At 34.2% G+C, this 16,876-nt stretch overlaps 1 protein-coding gene and 1 long non-coding RNA gene across 3 annotated transcripts; one reads left to right on the plus strand and one right to left on the minus strand.

Moving 5' to 3' along the window:
- Positions 1-625: 625 nt before the first annotated feature.
- Positions 626-8,912, minus strand: LOC105339151 (phosphatidylinositol 3,4,5-trisphosphate 3-phosphatase TPTE2). 2 transcript variants are annotated; one of them, XM_011444582.4, is made up of 15 exons: positions 8,704-8,912; positions 7,933-8,197; positions 7,475-7,684; positions 7,069-7,176; positions 6,748-6,914; positions 3,794-3,858; positions 3,602-3,662; positions 2,930-3,011; positions 2,681-2,831; positions 2,505-2,585; positions 2,175-2,280; positions 1,986-2,083; positions 1,644-1,733; positions 1,301-1,374; positions 626-1,170 (listed from the first exon to the last, which is right to left on the minus strand). In XM_011444582.4, exons 2-15 carry the CDS (start codon positions 8,169-8,171, stop codon positions 1,065-1,067), a joined length of 1,638 nt encoding a protein of 545 aa, XP_011442884.3. In that variant the 5' UTR covers positions 8,172-8,197; positions 8,704-8,912; the 3' UTR covers positions 626-1,064. The 2 variants fall into 2 exon arrangements, with proteins under 2 accessions (XP_011442884.3, XP_011442883.3); XM_011444581.4 differs by lacking the exon at positions 8,704-8,912 and adding an exon at positions 8,526-8,697 and having other exon boundaries at positions 628-1,170.
- Positions 8,913-12,267: 3,355 nt separating this feature from the next.
- Positions 12,268-16,723, plus strand: LOC105339150 (uncharacterized). The gene is made up of 5 exons (XR_010711355.1): positions 12,268-12,406; positions 12,634-12,730; positions 13,068-13,638; positions 16,300-16,396; positions 16,596-16,723. It is a non-coding gene; the product is annotated as an uncharacterized lncRNA (long non-coding RNA).
- The last annotated feature ends 153 nt before the right edge of the window (positions 16,724-16,876 follow it).

The raw sequence follows: 16,876 nt of genomic DNA on the forward strand, positions 1-16,876 counted from the left end.
TTAATTGCACCCAAAGTATGTTTTTATATCAACATAGTACCGTTGAATTGTTATTTATTACGTTATGCAAAGCATTATTCTAATTTATATTATTGTTTCTATTTATTTGCAATTGGGGTTATCTCTCTTTCTGTATAATGAATTTAAGCTCGCATGGGCGCTTGTATAATTGTTTTCTTATTGACTATAAACAGTGATTAAACCCTGCTCTACGAAACAAGTGCCTGTGACTGAAATCCCTATCAAGTTTTTGTCCATCATCTGTCTTTGAAGTTTTATTTCTTCTTCAAAACATCAAACTTGGAAAAAAGCTAATTGGATAAAGAGATTTTTAATAAGTTTGTTCAACTATTGGTCCTGGCTTCCAAGTGGAGATAAATAGGAAATAAACTTGTCCTGATATTATACAGAATACATTTGCCTCAACATGACCGTTTGGTTTCAGAAAAATGGCAAATAGTGTACATTTAAAGAATTATCGTAAAACCCACTTTTCCTGGATTTCCTTTTAAACTAGTGTAGGAAGTTTTCGTCCTTATTTTGAAGACAAAGCACAATAAAATCTTAATCTCGTTTGTGAATGTCATTGTTATCGTCAAGCTTCTTGGTTGTTAGCAATCTACCGGTAATTAAAATTAGCAAGTAGGCGAGCGAATCTAACATCTAATTTTAACTAAATTGGGTTATTAGTGTCCGAGTTAGAGCAGAGTAAGATCAGGCTCAAGTGAGTGGTGTGGCCCACGGGCCTCTAGTGTACTAAGGAGTCAACAAGACTTATTGTAAAATATCGATGTTTATTCTCTTAGTTATATCAGGGCTCTTTATGCTAAAAGCCTCAAAATTTGTATACATAAAAAATAAACGTCATATATACTGAGCAATAAACACTACAGGAACGATAAAGGGATTATTCATATCAAAATTACAAGTAAAATGATATATTTTGATATATGTAAAGTTTTGATATAGACTTGTTCATTTTAAATGTGGAATGGCATGGCAGGGTAAAAAATAAATTTATGTAAAAAGTCTGAGAATAATAGAAAAAACTCTGGTAAAAGATGTCAGGAACAAGGTTCAAAAACCATTTCCACGGAGAAATCGTCAGTAAATATCTTGTGCGTTTTCTTCTTGTGTGGATTATCAAGTTCATCCCTGGGTATTAACAACCTGTAAAAGCAATCGGATGTTATCAGATTTATCAAATGTACACGCCCTAATAAATAAACCGTACGCTAGTACACATTCCTACTCTATATCTCTACTAAACAAACACGCGAGGAGGTGAGATGACACGAACCTGTTGTTTTCAACAAAGTAGGTGTGGAACCAGAAGAAAAAAGCACAACCATCGTATCCCTTTGGTATTTTGTTCTGAAATTCAATAGAAATCAAATTAGCCGACAATTTTATATGTATATCTTATGGAATCCCCATCGATGTCTCATGTCACGGTCTGTAGGCCGCATATAGTCATGTCGCAAGAGATAAGAGCGGATCGTACATATTGACAGTGGTTAGCGACGACGAGGCACCAATGTATCTCTATTAAGTTTGATTTTATTTTATTGAAGTATATCAGTCTTTAGATCTGTAGGTCCGTCCTATATTCCGGACCCCCCCCCCCCCCTCCGTCCACTCACCGAGTTAAATTTGACCTTCACATCGTCATACAGCACCACTTCCTCGGTCGGTGACACTTCCACCACGTCTTTCTCCTTGGAGAACTCCACCTACAATTAAAAGTCCATTTATTCAAATTTCATATCTCGGTGTAATTACTAATTATAAGATATGTTTACAAACGTTTCCTAGTTAGAGAGATTCGCGTATCATGTGACAAAGCAACTCGGATAAGTCGCGGTAAATTATGACATATCATAACGGATAAATTCAATTAATCCAGATTATCTGTCTCCAAGGGAAAAAATCGACGTGATAGACGTAATAACAGCTGTGTGTAGACACGCCGTTCCGGTCATTACCTCGCACTTGTCCTTTTTCCCGAGCTTACAAGAGAAAATGTTCGTCTTCTGAAGATATATATCTAACTTCAGGTCACTGCCGTCTCCATTCCCTAGGGCTGAAAAAAAGTTAAAAAAAAAATGAAAACTGACCCAAAGTCAGTGAAGCGAACGCAAAGTCTCATGCTCCGGCTGGCGCGGCGAACTTACTGCGAATTCCTGTGATCCGAATAGACTTCAGTTTCAGCTTTACGACCGGCGGCGCTTCGCCGTCCAAAATCTTTACGATTTTTTCATAGTAACCTACGTAACGACTCTACAAAGGAGGAAAGATAAGAATCGATTTCATTAAATGGTACTTGTAAAAGGGAATATCCGAAATCTTAGAATCGGAGATTAGTCTGTTTTATATCGTTTCGGAAGGGACTACTTTCGATACAAACTAATGAATGCAGTCTTTCGACAAGACCGCAAAAACCTTTTTAATTAAACCAAACCCAAAAACTTATATTTGTATATTTTAAAAATTGATTTTCCCACCTGACTCGGTGTCTCGACACCTTGGAAGGTTTTCCCTTTATCAAGATCTGTTCTTCTGTCACCAAAATATACAAGACTTTCCTGAGAAGACACAAATTCTTTGCTTTAGAAGATAGTATAAATTATAAATCTTCAGAACGCTCCATTGTATCATGATATACACAGCGTGTACCTACTTCTGCCTCTGTGAACATGTCACAGTCTACGAGCCACGTGCAAATCATGGTTCCCGTGCGCCCTTTCCCGCCTTTGCAATGAACAGCAATCACGTGATCTTCGTTCTCTGACAACCATTTTCGGACTTTGATGCAGAAATCAATCATATCTCTGTGGTTCAATAAAGATGTATGTTTTCATATTTGTTTGCTCCACTTGTTGGAATGTTGATGCAGAAAACAGGTTGTATATTATTTTCAACAGCTTACCTTATGGAAGGCACATTATGATCATCGATAAAAACTCTCTCTACTCTGCCATGAAAAATGGAAGCATCATAATTTCGTTCACCTGCAAAAAAGAAGTAAAGATAAATTACTTTGGTCAACCCTAAACCTGATTTAAGGTCAAGATCTAGTAAATGAAAGGTGCCTTCAAGTTAATGAAATTCAAGATGACAATAGCTTTGTTTCATAAGTTGTACTGGGGCTTAAATTTTTGGTAGACACAATGGAAAATCATGTTTTAAACAACCATTTTCTATGAAATATGAAGGATAAAAGTAACAAATCTCGGAGATTTGTCCATTTTTTGACTAATGAAATATATCTAAAATGCTTACAGTCTCTTCAAAAACGGCATTTAACAAGCTATTGACCTTCTCTTTAAAATGATGTCAAACTGAATATAGGTACCGGGATTACTTTTTCTGTGATTAAATATAGAATTTCAAAATATTGTTTTATTTTCTACATAATTCCTTTGAAGCAATAAAATACGGGAAAAGATTCATCAAATCAATTATGACCTCATAATGGTTCTAGCACAAAAAAGACAGTCAGGATTTATTTACTAGATCTTGACCTTAACAAGTGCTGGAAAATGATAAAGATAGTACCAATACAAAGCCAAATCATTCATAAATCGTTATGATGACCTACTGCATAAATCAAATATAAGGTAGCTGCCTTCGTGTTTAGCATCTAGAAACCGCGCAACTTCCTGAAATAGAGTAAATGTGTAGACACTTTCACTAATTTTATTCATGTTCAGTTAGTCGTATACGAGTCAATGCATTGAGGTGGTATACAGTCGACTTTATATAAAGACGACTGAACCAGTGGATGACTTACTTGAATAGGATTTCTGTACATTCCGCTGACCCCAGACGATGGAAATGACATGGCGATCACTCTCTCTGAAAAAAAAAATCATACTGACAACCAGGAGATAGAAAGGTGTTTACCCTACAATATATACATATACATGTATACAGATCTTATAAGAGCATCCGTTTTGTTTTTCTGTCATGGTATTTTAAATGGACGTGTTCGATACAGCTACTTGGTAGTCAGGGATAAATTACTGTAAGTATAAAAGGACATAAATATCCCCAACTACCAAATTATTTGATGATTGTGTGATACATTTTTTTGCCACTCTTGGAGGTTTATTATTCCATATAAAATTGAAAAAAAGTTGTTCTAACTCCTTCATATAACATGACGGAGGATTTGGAAGAGCAATAATTAAGTGGATAATTTTTGGCAAAATAATAGATTTTATTACAGTTATTTTTCCAGCTGGGCTTAACAGACGTTTCGACCAAGAAGCAACAAGTTTTTTCATTTCACATAGTTTAGGTAAAAAATTCAATTCATGCATGGCTATAGGGTTTAGATCTATGCAGTAGGTTATACCAAGAACTGTAAACGGCTCCTGGGACCATCTTATATTAACCTCTGGGAGTATATTTTGCTTACAATTTGATAGTGAACCTATTTTAACACATAATGTTTTATCATAATTGGGTTTTAAACCTGAGTATTTTGAAAACTGATCAATAAGAGATAAGGCATTTTTTAATGATTTTTTTTAACCATCTAATAGTAAAACAGTATCATCTGCGTATTGTAGTATGAAGATGGTGGACTTAGAATGATAGATCTAAACAATTTATGTACAAGCTTAAAGATCACATGGATTCGTAGATTTCTAAATTATACTTCCTCTTGGAAATCACTATTACTCAGTATGTTGCCAAAAATTGAAAACATTTTTCTGTATGGAAATATGTTTACAAAAGTTTTGTCAAGTTGCTGTACAAACTTGTTTTGGAGAGATGTATTTGATGCTCTATTTAAATTTAGGAAAATTGTTGAAACCGAAGTGTCTGAATCTGTTGTTCAGCCAATCTGGTATAATGAAAACTTTAAAATTAACAACAATTTTTTTTTTTATGAATGCTTGGCTCAAAAAGGTGTTCTGTATGTATATGATTTTTTTAGTACTAATGGTCAAATACTGCAATATGAAGATTTTTGTGATAAATTTGATGTACTGATTCCATTTACAACCTATTATGGCATTGTCAACAATATTAAAATGTTAAAACTGCCTTACGATGTAAATACAATTATGTTCAACAATCCATATTATCCAGTTTTCTTAAAGCCAATTCTCAAAAACATAAAGGGTTCAAAAGAGATATATGATATAATCACAGCTACATCCTGGGAAAAACCAAAATATGAAACTAAATGGGAAAATGAACTTAACCTTGATGTAGACAGATTTTGGTGGAAATTACATAACCGTGCAATCTTTAAGATATCCACAGATGTACAAATTCAATGGTTTCAATACAGAATTGTTCACAGAATTTTAACTACAAATGTATTTTTGAAAAGAATTGGAATTGTGCAATCTGATTTATGCTCTTTTTGTGACCTTTATCCTGAAAACTTGTCCCATATATTCTGGGAGTATACTTATGTTGAAGAACTATGGAATTCTTTTTTTGAGTGGATTAATGATCAAACTAATATGATGATTGATGCCAATATTGTTGATATTTTGTTTGGTAAACTGTCAAAGCACAATAATATAATCAATCTTTTGATCATCTTAGTAAAACGCCATATTTATAAGAAAAGAAATAACAAAATGTTACCTTCTTTCGAAGGCTTAAAGAGAGAAATACTGTATTATAGAAATTTAGAACATTATATGTATAAAAAAAATAACAATGAAGACAATTTTTATAAACGATGGGATATTTTCTCTTCCCTTCAATAAGTGTCCTCTGTTTTAATTTACACTTGGGATACTCTATTTTTTCCAACTTCCGCTTTCTTTTTTTCTTATTTTTAAATTTGAACAATCTTAGTATATATAGTTACTCTGTGTACACAACCATAAACACTGGATGAATGTGTGTGTATATGCAAAAAATGTCCTATGTACAGCTTTTTTCACAATAATATTGTAAATTTGATGACTTCAGGGCCTCCCAACCCTGACATCAAATAAATGTTTAAGTTGTCTGGGACAATAAAATATTTAAATAAAAAAAAAAAAAAAAAAATTATTTGATGATTAAAATAAAGATATTCGAATATAAACTAGCGTATTTCTGAGATCTTTTATGTATGATAACTTTCAGAAAAGAAAGCGACCTAACATTGCATTTCTTTGATCAAATTGACCTATATTAGTTGCATTTATTTTATTTTATCAAATCATTGCCAAAACTGTACATTTTTATCCTCAATGTCTATTTTGAATACGTACTCCGGTCAAAACATGAAAAGTATTTTGTTTTGTACGTGATGAATCAGATTTGGAGCATTAAAAACAGGATAAAAAATGACCTAATTATGTTACTAGTATTTCATCGATTGTTGCGCCCGTTTGTATATATAAAGTCGCTGGCAATCCAGTTGTTGTTGTATCAATTGGTCATTGGTTATTTCTCATGTTTAATTGAACACCAATTGTGTCGATTAGCGCCCAGCCATCAGCAATTCAGTTAGACTTAGCTACACGAGTGTCCTCCCGGGAGTTTAACTCACACTGTGTCATGACAGACGGGATTATTAATTATAAACGAGTCTCATGGAAAACGCAATTTCCTTCTAATATGTTCACGAATCAATCAATAGTTTGTACCGAAATTCCTTCTAAACCCTAGTTGTAAAGATTATCAGTAAACTGGCCAAAGAAAGATGGATGCGTTGTGTCTGCAAGCGAGATCGATCTTACATCTTAAGATGTCAAAAGACTCATCGCAATGTTCCATTCTTACTTGTTATGTAGCATAAGTCGAGGTCAAATCCGTCTTTTTGGTATCTACGTTTGTTCTGTGACACGGTTTTTCTTGCTGCCTGCGTCATGTGACGGTATTGCTGCACCATTATGACTACACTCCTCCCGATTCTAATAACTCTCAACGCTCGCCCGATAACCCCCAGCCTGCGAATTCATGAATCAATGTTATTTGTCGAAGAAAAAGGACATTTTGTTTTCAAATAGTTTTAAAGTTATGGTTTTGTTTGGTAAAAATCAAAAACATATTGGCTAGTATTATTTACGTCTTTGTCATGTTGATAAAAAGTATTGAATATACCTTCCGTAATTGACCTCGGCCAGGAAACCAAGAACGAAATCTAAAATGAACGTTGCCAAGACGACAACCAAGTCTGTCACATCTAAGCAACTCTTAAAGAACTCTTTTCTGCGAAAAACAGAAAACAATTTGTTAGAGCAAACCCATCGACATGACTCATTGGTAATGGGCAAGCCATGGTGCTTGGAATTTGCATTTGCAGATGGTAGTCATAGATTAAGAGATAATAAGATACGCAGAAGAGTGAAATTTATTTTGATTGCTCAACACAGCAATGAACGTTTATATCATGGTGCGTATATGTTGAACTTTTGTTCTTGAAAATGTTTTGAGGTTCTTAAAATTAAAGAAAAACATCTTTATAATAAATAAAAGCAGACGTACGTCAAATAGAATAAGCGCTCACCCGCGATAAAAAATCCTAAACCCTATCTCGATGAGGAAATACGTGACGATGATGCGTGACACTAGATTGATGTTGTGTGACGTCTCGTTACTGAGGTCAGTGACGCTGATGTCAACCACGACCAATGTGACGTCAATCAAGATCAGAAGCACCGTGAAGACGCGGAAAAGCACGTGCTCAATCACAGACTTCACAAGGAACTGGGCCTTTCTGAAAATATAACATACCAAATACCAGAACATTTATGCATCTGTAAAATCCCCTTCAAATCAACAAACACATCCGATTTTTTATGTATACCTTCAAATTTTGCATCACTTTGCTGATACCTTTCCCGAACAATTTCACAAATCTGATATAACTTTACAGTTTAACATTAAATGTAATACCTGTAAAATCGAAGAGGCTTTTTAACTAACCTTTTTTTAACATTTGAACATTTGAGACAAACCACTTACTGTAGTTTGGTTTTGGGGACCACCGTGTGCGTGTGGTGTTCGTCATCCTCCCTGATATGTAGGTCAGGAGGGTGCTCGCTTCGTCTGCTGCACACACTGACGTTGTCGTCCTCTATTTTCAGCTGCAGGAAGCGGAACCTCTCCCCACCCTCGTCGTCAATGTCGTTGTTCTGACTCACGGAATCATAGTCCATTCCTATCACTTCACTGTCCCCGTCTGCTTTACTGGGCTGGTCCATTCTCACTTTATTCACCGGTCAGTGTACTATCACAATAAACATTTCAGTTGGATGAATACGAAGGAGGCACACGAATCGATCTGATTCCATTACATTACAGCACAAACATGTTTGGAGCCCGTAATGACATATACTGTATAGATTTATCGTCATTGTTTTTTACCGATCAGTCGGACAATAACAAACCACCAGAGATGTGCATTAACTGATAAATATTTGATTACGCTGTTCGAGGAATATAGAGCAGTTTTAATTAACACAGTTTATTCTCATGACATAACAACCAGTTAATTCACCAATCCGACTGAAAGGACGGCCTTTCATTAAGAATGGCAGAAAAAGTAATGTACGTACCCGACATTAGCTATAGTTAGTCCAACGCCCGTAACACACGCTCGTGTGAAACATTGTATAAATGCGGGTTGTTACAATAATAAACACATGTTTTCTGGCCCCGCAGACGAGTTCGCCTACCGAAGCATTAACCTGTTAACGTGCAGTAAAAACTCTACCATGACCTATCAAAACATACCTGTGCCAGGGGGTCACAGCTTTCTCTTTAATAGTGACCGATCTGGGAGCGGATCTATATCCAGCCGTGTGGAACTTCTGGCTTACTTTGAATGTCTATCGATTCACTGCTCATAAAAGGTTCACAATAGGTTACTGACGGAAAACAACGGATTAAAACCCTTCTGTACGCATTAATATATTATGAATGGGGATGTTGTAAATTTAAACGGGTATTGTGCAATTGCCAAACAATAACAAAATACTTACGTAAGATATATTTAAAAATGACATCCTTTAATTAACATCTTTCAATATATAACATTCAACCTGTCATAAATATCTACAGATGTTACTAAATTATAAAATAAATTATATTGTATAAGTACTAAGATATTACAGGCTTTTTGTGTTTGTAATGAAAATAAAAAAAACATAGTATAATTAGAATAAAACTAAGAGGGTATAAGCCTTTGTTCAATACAGTTGAAGCAAATCGTTTTTGTAGTCCTGATTTTTTGCAGAGCGAATAGGATTCTCTTGAGAATAAATCGATGAATAAATGAAATTTTTTTGACTTCCGTGGTAGAATGCAGCAGAACCATGTATTCAGTAGTATTCAGATAAATAAAGCAAGCACTTTGTGTCGCTGTATTTTCAAAAGTTAAAATTTGACTATTTCAAACAATTTAAGAATCTAAATTGGTACATGACAGTTGTTTATAAACTCTGCCAAAATGTTTTCTGATCTGTTAGTTTTACAATCTATATATACACATGTTATTTTAGTAATATTTTGTCATATCTGTCCAGCTTTTTAGATCAAGTACACGTACATCAAACACACCGGATCGTCATGCTGCAATTTTCTCACAAATAAAATTAATAGAGGAATGATACAAAAGGCATGCAAACTATATCGTTTTGATCTCGTAAAAAGAGGGTACACGTGTGTGTATATTTTAAGATGAAGATGGGAGGGCTGTTTTTACTCTGGCCCCGTTTCAAAGAATCTCATTTTAATTAATCAAACAAAAATTATATTTAAAATAAAAAGTCAAACAAATCAATAGTTGAATTCGATACCGAAACTAGTCAGTGAAAATTAACAAGAATGAAAATAAATTACCCATGAGAATTAGAAAATAGAAATACATTCGATTGTTGGGGATTTATAGATGGCAGTCTTTGCCCAGTAACCTGTCCATCCCCCCTTTCCCCAACCCGTTTTCAAGTAGTAACTTACTGACGAGCGTTAATATTCATAATGGTGCCGTTTCGTAAACGAGTCTATATATACAGTTACTACAGATTCAACTTTCACTGTGGCCATTTCATATGTAACATAATGTCTATGTCGAATATATCTATATTCTTTTCTAATAGATTAAACAGACATGAAGAAATCTAGAATATCAGTTAAAAAGAAACAAGTAAATACAACATGTACACGTACTTACGTACTTGAGTACTTTCCACCAGAAACGTTTAGCACATGCCTCATATTACGAAGACTACACATATGTATGAAGTGTCGTTATACTTCTGTGGTTAAAAGTGGTAAATGCATGTTCGTGTACATTTTTTCCAATAAGTGTGTTTTTGAATAAAATTAAAGTTGAACCTAGATTACTATTTGGAGAGCCAATCTCTGCTATATGTAGTTACTAGTAAACAACGAGAAAAGAAATGAGAATTTCGAGAGATTTTGACCAACGCTACTAGAACACTCCCTGAAAGAACATTTAAATGCGATGCTTTATATATATATATATATATATATATATATATATATATATATAAATCATCAAAAACGATCATAAAAAGATAAACAGAACGATGAGTGTTTGCAGGAGGAAATGGTAACTTAAAACCATAAACGAGAACTAAAGAAATAGAAGAGGAGAAGAGAGAGATGGAGAGGGAAAGACAGATAAAGAGAGAACTACTTTGCGAAAACTCCTTTAAAGACTGGTATATTGACTTAATGAGGGAATGAGAGCCAATGCAAACAAAATAATAAAAAAAGAAGAATATTACTAAAACCGATTTGGTTTGACTTTTCCGATCGCGTCGCGTTCAACTTTTTCAGCTACGTCATACATAAACAATACCCGCACCTTAACCACAGTTTTTTTATTGGTGGATTCAGCTTACCGCTGATTGGCTGCTGGTTAACTAAGACTAAATTATGCACGGACAGAACAACAACATATCAGAGAATGAAAAATTCACATGGGTACTCGTGACTGTCGAAATTGTGCTATTTTTCGAAAGTGTACACTTGTGATAAAACAATACATACGGTACATAACATATATAGCTGTAGCTCTGTGTATAAATTTTGGGTTAGAAAATATAAAGCTACAGTGCATACAATACTTACATGTACAAAAAAACTTTACGGCAATTTGCCGCGTATAAAAATAACACTATTTTTTAAAAATATTTACATCATACCATACCACATTTTGTGCAAATAATCCATATAAATAACTCTTCATTTAGTTTACTACTGTTAATAATTGTAGCTTTACCCGCCCCAAACAAACGTACTCGGAAAGCGGATCAAGAACTGTATTTTTTATGTATGTAAACAAACCAGTGTTCATGTATGGAGCGGGTGATCCGGGGGTTCAGAGACAGGTAAAATAAAGAAATCTGCAGTAAATGGTTTGTGGATATTTACACCGAAAGTGATAGGGCAACAGAAGAGAAACGAATCGGACACTTGCCTAATGAAGACGCACATGTACAAACCTCCTTGCACTCTCCAATTCCGTCTCGTTCTTTCACACCATCGTTCAATACTTTTATTGACTGTCGATTGCCGATCGAAATGTGTAGAAATCGAGGAATTCATACCTATAACTTTGACTGGCAAGTTAGTAGGTAATACATGTGCATTATACATTTACGGTATTTACATGAAATGAACGCTTAGCACATGCAACTTTTAAATATTATATTTTTTATAACGCCGTACTCTGGACCGTAGCTTGAGGCTATGGTTTAACGCCCGTTTACAGAGAGAGAGAGAGAGAGAGAGAGAGAGAGAGAGAGAGTTTTTAGCACAGAATTTAAACATACGGGATAGTCGATTTTGAATGAATAATATTGGGGGGAAATAAACTGTTCTGAGAAATCCTTCAGCTCTGGCATTGCATAAGCGTATACTGATAACTCGGCCTAAAAATAGGAGTTAACCAATCATATAGTTTTCACACCGGCGGCGTGTATAATTTATGCATGACGTAGCTGACAGAAATGATCGTGACGCTATAGGAAAAGTCAAACCAAATCGGTTTTGATAATAAAGTAGCATATGAATGGGACTACAAAATCATAATCGTTACATTTTTAACGTTGACGAACGATTGTTGTAAAATGTCCAGAAATATGAAATGATAACCAAATCAAACACAAGACTCATAGATGAAATACTACGTCACAAATTCTTGGTTGTAAAATGTTTATAAACAATATCAATGTATTTATAGTTGTAAATTATTTGTCGAATTTTGCTACGTGGAACGACAGAAAAAGATGACACGTGACTGTAGTATTTTAACCTATATGTACTTGTACCTTATCTTACGCTAGTTAGTATTTTGAATAGACTCTGTCAATGACAATGGACGTTCTAAAGTTGGCGTTACTTATTAGTGCATATGGCTTAATTATCCTTATCCCAATGTTCAAAGGGGCAGCATTTATCAATATAGGTACGATATGTCACAATAAATGATTTTGTAGTCTTTGAAATATTGAGAAAAAATGCATACGTCAGACCACGTGCACGGTAAACATTTTGTGTCAGTTTACAAAGTAAATGGTTTCAAACCCAAGAGTAGTTTTAAGCCTTCTTTGATATCCTGTATAGGAAAGACTTAGTATAAAAGAAGTTGTGAAGAAATGTTGCTTACATATCACTTTTTTAACCCAATGTTAGGGGAATGCCCAGATGGACACAAGGAAGGAGACACCTGGGCCTGGGATGGCTCTTGTGGAGAGTGTTCCTGTCATGTCGATAGCTGGGGATGTGTGTCGTAAGAACCAATTAACATTCCAAATATATGCAGACAATATATTGTATAATAATAAAATCATAAAAGTAAAAAAGTGACCTATCTTTTGATTAACTTCTATCGTCACATGCTTAAATTTTTGCAAACGGTAATTGCTGTCAATAAAAAAAATATAGATATTTGGTGTACTGTGTTAATGTTTGTTTGTCGTATTGGCTTTTCCCAATAATAAAGACTTCAACTTATAGAAAAGACAGTGGTTTAATATATTTTAGAAAATTGTAGTTTATTCCTTGATTTTGAACATATGTGCAAGCTATCACTTTGTGGTCTTCTTAACGTGTAACAATTTTTTTAGGTGTGGGGTCCTGGCCCCCGCTGAACACTGCTACCACGAATCGAACACGCACGCCCACTATCCGAACTGTTGCCCATCACTTGTTTGCGTAGGAGATCCACATTTCAACCAAACCAAATACGACATACTCGGCAAATAGGAAACTAAAAATTCCTCTTTTTAATTATTGTTTGAGTGTGTTGTATGAGTGTCATTTGATCCTTTTTATACTTTTTTGCTGTGAGGCTTTTCAACACAAGGATCATCGTAAAATAAAACATTGCATACATAATAAAGATATTCGTGTATAACTGGAAGTTGTCTTGTATGTTATACTAGTAATAGCTTACCAGTGAGTGAGCTCAGTGGCGTTGTGCTTACTACGTTTTCGGTGAGGATGCGTCTGACCTTTGTCAATACCTCCTATTTTAGTAAAGAAGACAAGCACCTGTTACACCGACAGCACACATCAGTAACGTCAATTGACCTATCAACAGAAGATCAAGTTCTCAAATCGATATAAAAATAATATACGTGTACAATCTATAGCAGGAAATCGAATTTCACGATCCAGGCCTAGGTTCCTTAACATGTAGGTTTGATCAAATTAATTAGTTGTTTCTTATCTCTTGTTAAACTGCATAACAATTGAAAACGTAAGGAAAACAAAGAAGAATTCGGATTACTATTTTGAAGTAGATTGCATTTTTTTATAGACTTATAGAAGAAAAATTATACGTCTAAAGATAACTTACGAATTCAGAGCGATTTTTGTCTCCAGTAGAAAGAGAGACAAGAAACACTTCAGAAGTTGGAAGATGCACAATGAAACCTGTTATATAAACCTATCGTACATAATATGTATGCGAGAAAACTGCATCAATATTATGGACAAGCTATGGTTGTAAATACAAGTATCATAAATTAGACAAAGCAGGGGATTCTTAAGTAAAGCATACTTAAAAAGACCTAACATCTCACATTTTGTTTTTGATAAATAAACGAGATTACGCCGTTAAGTCGTCACATACTCCTTTGTGACATACATCACTATATCCTCCTGCAAACGATCATGTCTACTATACGCAGAGCTGGTGTTCGATATGAATTCGCAGTCATAATAATGCATGTATTATGGTAAGCATTTCTCATAAAGTTGTGCATTAATCAATGGTTTTCTAATAATAATGTCCAAAAGAGCATTTACTATATGCAAGAATTGACTTGAAGGTACTTCCAATTGTAATGCTTACAATGCATCATTTCTGTAATTTAACTTTAAATGTTGTGGTTTTACAAACTGTAGTCTATGTACATGAATATGTATACAGGGATTTTGCCAAAGACAATGACTGTACTAAAGTTGGCGTTACTGATTGGTGCATACGATTTTTTAATCCTAATACCAATGTCCAAAGGGGCATATGTATATCACTGAGGCAAGAATCATACGCATAATTAAAGCAATATGAGCTGTATTTTTTAGAATTTTATTTTGCTGCAAAAACATGCTAGAATGCTAAGTCTGCATGTAACTTAAACTTTTACGATAAAAAAGAATTGAAAAAAATCATAATTTTTTTTGTCGGAAGAAAGATTTCTCTTCTAAGGAATATATATAGCAATTCAATTTTTGTACAGGACGACAATAATTCAATCTTGCATCTTTTAATGTTTTTTTATCGGCTTTTCCCACAAAAATAAGGCTAACAGAAATTAAAAAATCATGTTAATTTTTGCCATTTCAGTAGAAAATAACTTTTTCGTTAAAAAAATTTTCAGCATGAAAATTGCAGCTCATATTCTCCAATTATTGTTTTGAGTTTAGTAAGTATTTGACACTTTGTATATTAATGTTAAATTGTATAATCAGATGAGTGTAAATACAAAAATAATGCTTTCATATTGTATTCCAGTAAATTGTTATTACTCACACGAAGTATAATTTTAAAGTTCACAATTTGACAAGACATGGGATTGAACAAACAAACTGATAGCGAATCAAATTCCATTCCAATACCAGCTGAAGAGTCTTTCACCAAAGGTTTAGTGTAATATTTTGGAACCGTATAATGTGTTGTCCTTTTGTATGTTAGAAGACTAGTTTTAATGTTCATTACGCAGTACATTCAAAGCGAGACATGGCCACTTCATAAACTGCAGTGCTGTTTACCGTAAAAGTGTTTTATATACTAAGACTTGTTATGTGAAATTCTAGTTATTAACTTTTTATTTTCATGTTTTGGAGCATTTACAACCTTCGGTTGTTCAACTTGAATCTTTTGGTAAGGTAGATCAGCAATAAATATACATCAATCAAAGATAAATATCAACATTTCAGATATATATTTGAAGAATATAAAAGATATTAACGATACAGTAAAGAAAAACAAACATCTGTCTATGATATAATATTACTTATTAGGTTTGTTACTGACTGTTTAAAGAAATTTGTGGGGACGGTAAAGTCCATAGAAGGCGAGGCGGAGCCGAGCCTTCTATGGACTTTACCGACCCCACAAATTTCTTTAAACAGTCAGTAACAAACCTAATAAGTGTTTTGTTTTGTCGAGGACCTAAAGTTTGATATGTAAACAAAGGTTTGTGTAGAAAATCAGTTCAAATAACGTTACGTCCGCCATGTTGCGCTATAAATTTTGACGCTTGCCTTTTAAAGAAATTTGTAAGGCAGCCACGTGACGCGTTTCATCCAATGACGTCGCGACATTCTAGTCCGAGGCAAAACAATTATCTTTAATACGTCTCGTGTTAAATCAAAATATCTTGGCAGTTGCATCACAACTTTTTAAAAAAACTGCAATGTGTGTAACACCTAAGAAGTCACATGACTGATACAAACCTTTATACATGTACCTTATCTAGTGCTAGCTGGTAATTTGCAGAAACTTCGTCAAATACAATGACTGTGTTAAAGTTGGCGTTACTGTTTGGTGCATACGGCTCCTTAATCCTAATACCAATGTCCAAAGGGGCATATATATCTTATAGAGGTAGGAAGAATAACAATAAATGATATTTTCACATATTGAAAGTGCAAATTATTGAGTAGAGTTAAAACGTCTGAAATGGTATACGACATACATTTATATGTTAAAACTAAAAGTTATTACATAAGTGCAATGATGAGCTTTCCTCATGTTTCTTAATGATGAAGACAAACTGAGTAGAGAAGTTGTGAATGGAACACTAATTTGCCTATATACACCGATACTGAATATACATGTAATTTCAGGCGAGTGTCCAGATGGACACAAAGAAGGAGATACCTGGCCCTGGGGTGATTACTGTGGAGAGTGTTCCTGTCATGTCGGTTACTGGGCGTGTGTATCGTAAGAACCTTTATTTATCTCTATCATAAACGACCAATACATTGTGTAGTAAATTAATCTTAAGAAAGGTGGCCTGCTATTATTTAAAAAAATATAGATATTTGGTTATTGTGTTATTGTTAATTTGTCCTGTGAGTTTCCTCCAAAGATAAAGACTTCAACTTATAGATAAGAAATTGGTTGAATATTAATTTTCCAGATGTGGGTCATTGATGCAAGCTGAACACTGCTACCACGAATCGAACACGCACGCCCACTATCCGAATTGTTGCCCATCACTCGTTTGCGTTGGAGATCCACATTTCAACCAAACCAAATACGACATTCTCGGGAAATAAAGGGGTGAACGAACTTTAAAAAAAAAATCATTTATTTACGTACATAAAGTAATATAATTGAGTGTCATTTGAACCCTTTTGTACTTTAATGCTGTGGATTTATTCAAAACAGGTATCACCGTAAAATAAAAATCATTTTTTG

This window comes from Magallana gigas, chromosome 2 (assembly GCF_963853765.1).
Source record: "Magallana gigas chromosome 2, xbMagGiga1.1, whole genome shotgun sequence".
Classification (NCBI taxonomy): domain Eukaryota; kingdom Metazoa; phylum Mollusca; class Bivalvia; order Ostreida; family Ostreidae; genus Magallana; species Magallana gigas.